Source organism: Amphimedon queenslandica, unplaced genomic scaffold, assembly GCF_000090795.2.
Source record: "Amphimedon queenslandica unplaced genomic scaffold, v1.1 AMPQUscaffold_13257, whole genome shotgun sequence".
In the NCBI taxonomy this organism is placed as follows: domain Eukaryota; kingdom Metazoa; phylum Porifera; class Demospongiae; order Haplosclerida; family Niphatidae; genus Amphimedon; species Amphimedon queenslandica.
Genome location: NW_003546507.1, coordinates 11787 through 14624, shown reverse-complemented (window position 1 = coordinate 14624; position 2838 = coordinate 11787). Strand labels below are relative to the sequence as shown.

General features: G+C 36.0%; 2 protein-coding genes across 2 annotated transcripts in view; both read left to right on the top strand.

Annotated features, from left to right (window-relative positions):
* The window catches only part of LOC109583996 (uncharacterized), a 2028-nt gene extending 1850 nt beyond the window's left edge, over positions 1–178 (top strand). The window contains exon 6 of the mRNA XM_019999550.1: positions 154–178. Coding sequence (XP_019855109.1) covers positions 154–178 — 25 coding nt within the window. The remainder of the gene's footprint in view (positions 1–153) is intronic.
* Positions 179–1226: 1048 nt separating this feature from the next.
* LOC105313640 (serine/threonine-protein kinase CTR1-like) lies at positions 1227–2207 on the top strand. Its single transcript, XM_011407227.1, has one exon. It carries the CDS (start codon positions 1227–1229, stop codon positions 2205–2207), a length of 981 nt encoding a protein of 326 aa, XP_011405529.1.
* The last annotated feature ends 631 nt before the right edge of the window (positions 2208–2838 follow it).

Here is a 2838-nt window from a genome sequence, read left to right as displayed (position 1 = left end):
TTCATAATCATAAGCACCACCATGAAGCCTTTTATCTTCATGCAGTGGTGTAGGATTTCTTCTCACACCAGTTTGCAAGTACCCTCTTGTTTATTTACTTTTTTCCAATTCAATCCTACTACTTTTCCATTTTTAATGTTTTTTATTTATTAGACTATTCACTTTAATATTAAACTAATCGACTGAGTCTTTTTCAATGTAGGCCAGTACTACTACAAAAGAAAATGTAAGCATTTAGGGGGTGCTAAGGGTGCCTGAGCACCCCCATTAGCCTGAAGGATCAACATTTCTTTCTTCTGCTTCTTTAACCTCTGGTGTCTCATATATATCACTGCTAAGTGTCTTATAAAAGTTATTCAACACATTTAACAATCATTTCAGCCTCAATTTCAGCATTTTCCAGTGCTTTAAAGGGCAGTAGGAAGCGCCAGAGTGCCTGAAATTACTGTGACAGCGCCTATAATATTTAAAAAGCTAATCATGCGTGGAAAACAATATTTTAGCGCAGTAAAAAGGGTGTGGTCAAAATCGTGGTGCACTTCGCGTGCCAAATATTCTTCTTCAGTGCCCGCCCAACTCTCACAGCTTAGATACGCCCCTGTGTACCATCAGCTGCATTGGAATTTATGTCATTGTAGTTTGTCATTGATGAATAATTATGATTAACGTTATTCATACATGTAGGTGGGTGTGTTATTATTATAATTATTATCATGTGCTTTTCTATTTTTCATTTCTAAGATTTAAATCTGAATTTACTTTTTAATTACCACAATTGACATGTATTGTTATTGTCTGCCGTATACCGGTTTATTTTGGTGGTGGAAAATTTTTTGAATCTTGCATTTCTAAAATTTCGCGGGGATTAATTTTTGCAAATTGCTTGCAGACTGCACCACATGGCAATGGAGAGCAGAATTTCGCAGTGAAATTTTACAACTAATCACAAACTGCAAAATTTGTGAAAATATTTTACCACGACAAATTAACCAGTATACGGTACTTAATAATTTTTTTTAAATAACTGTTTTATCTAATCATTAGTTACTAACATTAAAGGAGAGTGGACAGTAGGTGAGACATTAGATACCAATGGTATGAATAATGAAGAATACAAGAAGAAGTATCAGCAGCAACTACAGACAGGAAGAAGAATATGGTTGGAGGAGTACCAGAAACCAAGAAAAGGAGATACAGCCGATATTGAGCAAACCGTAATAGCTCTTATGAAGAGTCTTGAAGAAAAGGAGAGAAAATTGCTAGAAAAGGAGAGAGAAGCACAAGTTTTTCATCAGCAGTTAGATCAGAAGGAAAGAGAAGAAGCAGAGAAAGAGCAAGAAATAAGAAGATATTGTCATCAGCTACAAGAGAAGGATAGGGAGCATCAGGTGGTACTGCAAGAGAAAGATAGGGAGCTACATGAGTCTCAAGATCACTGGAGTATTAATAAAGATGAGGTGACTTTGACAAAGGAGGAGTTAGGAAGAGGATCTTATGCTGTCGTTACAGTTGGTATCTTTAGAGGTTTAAGAGTAGCTGTCAAGTCACTTCATAATATCATCATCTCAGATTATAATCTAGGTATCTTCTCCAGGGAAATGAGTATAGCATTACGAGTACGCCATCCTAACCTGGTCCAGTTTATTGGTGCAACTAAAGTGGGTAATCCTCTCATCTTGACCGAGCTGATGAGTACTAATCTTTATAAAAAGCTTCAGGAGACTGAGTTAGCCAATGAACAGATTCTGAGTATTGCTCAAGATGTAGCTTTAGGTCTCAACTACCTTCACCTGTTTAAGCCTCAGCCTATTATTCACAGAGATGTGAGCAGTCCTAACGTATTATTAAAGCCTTGCAGTGGAGCTGCTGGTTATGAAGCTAAAGTAGCAGATTATGGTACAGCTAAATTGCAACAAGGCACCAGTACTGGTACTGTTATGCCAGGCAATCCAGCATATGCTGCACCAGAAGCTCGTGATCCTGATCAACACAGTCCAGCAATGGATGTCTACAGTTACTCTGTTCCCCTTATGGAAATGAATTTACGCTGTCCACCAGAAATGACGACAGCAGACAGAGCACGACAATGTGGTAGAGTCTCCTGGTCTGATATGAAGTCTCTTATACAAAGAGGACTTAATGCTAAACGTAATGATCGTCCTACTATGGCTCAAGTAGTAGAGTCATTGAAAAGGATGAAGATTTGATATTTTGATAATTTTTGATTGCTGCCTTTAATTAGCTAGTTTTAAACTTTAATCTTTCAGTATTGAATTATAGTTTTTGCTGCTATACCTATTAATAATTATTATTCTATTTCTGTATCTTCTTTTCATAATTACTTTTGTCACTAAAAAATTTTGTGTTTTGTAGTAAATTCTTTCAAATGTTAATATAAAACTACAAACTCGCCACTGATAGTGTACATGTATTTTTAACATTAGGAACTAAAACTGATAGTCATCAGTATCAGATTTATAAATGGGACCATTATACTAACAATAATTATAATAATATCTACTGAAAAATATCACTGGGACACTGGAAAGATACAAACAGATAATGGCAGTACAATTACGTGCAGTTTCATTATTATTATTAATTTATTATTAGTAGCAGTCAAGAGTCTTTGAAAAAGAAAAAGAAGAGGTTGTTGAACAGGGATTTCACCAAACACTCTCAGTCAAGAACAATCTCCACTGTCATAGCTAGTCCTCCATCTTCAACTCTTAAACAATCGCCAACTCAAATCAAAGAGAGATCAAGAGAGAAGAGTCTATCAAAGCATTCCAGTAAACTACATGTACATCATGTAGAGGAGAAGCATCGGCACCATCG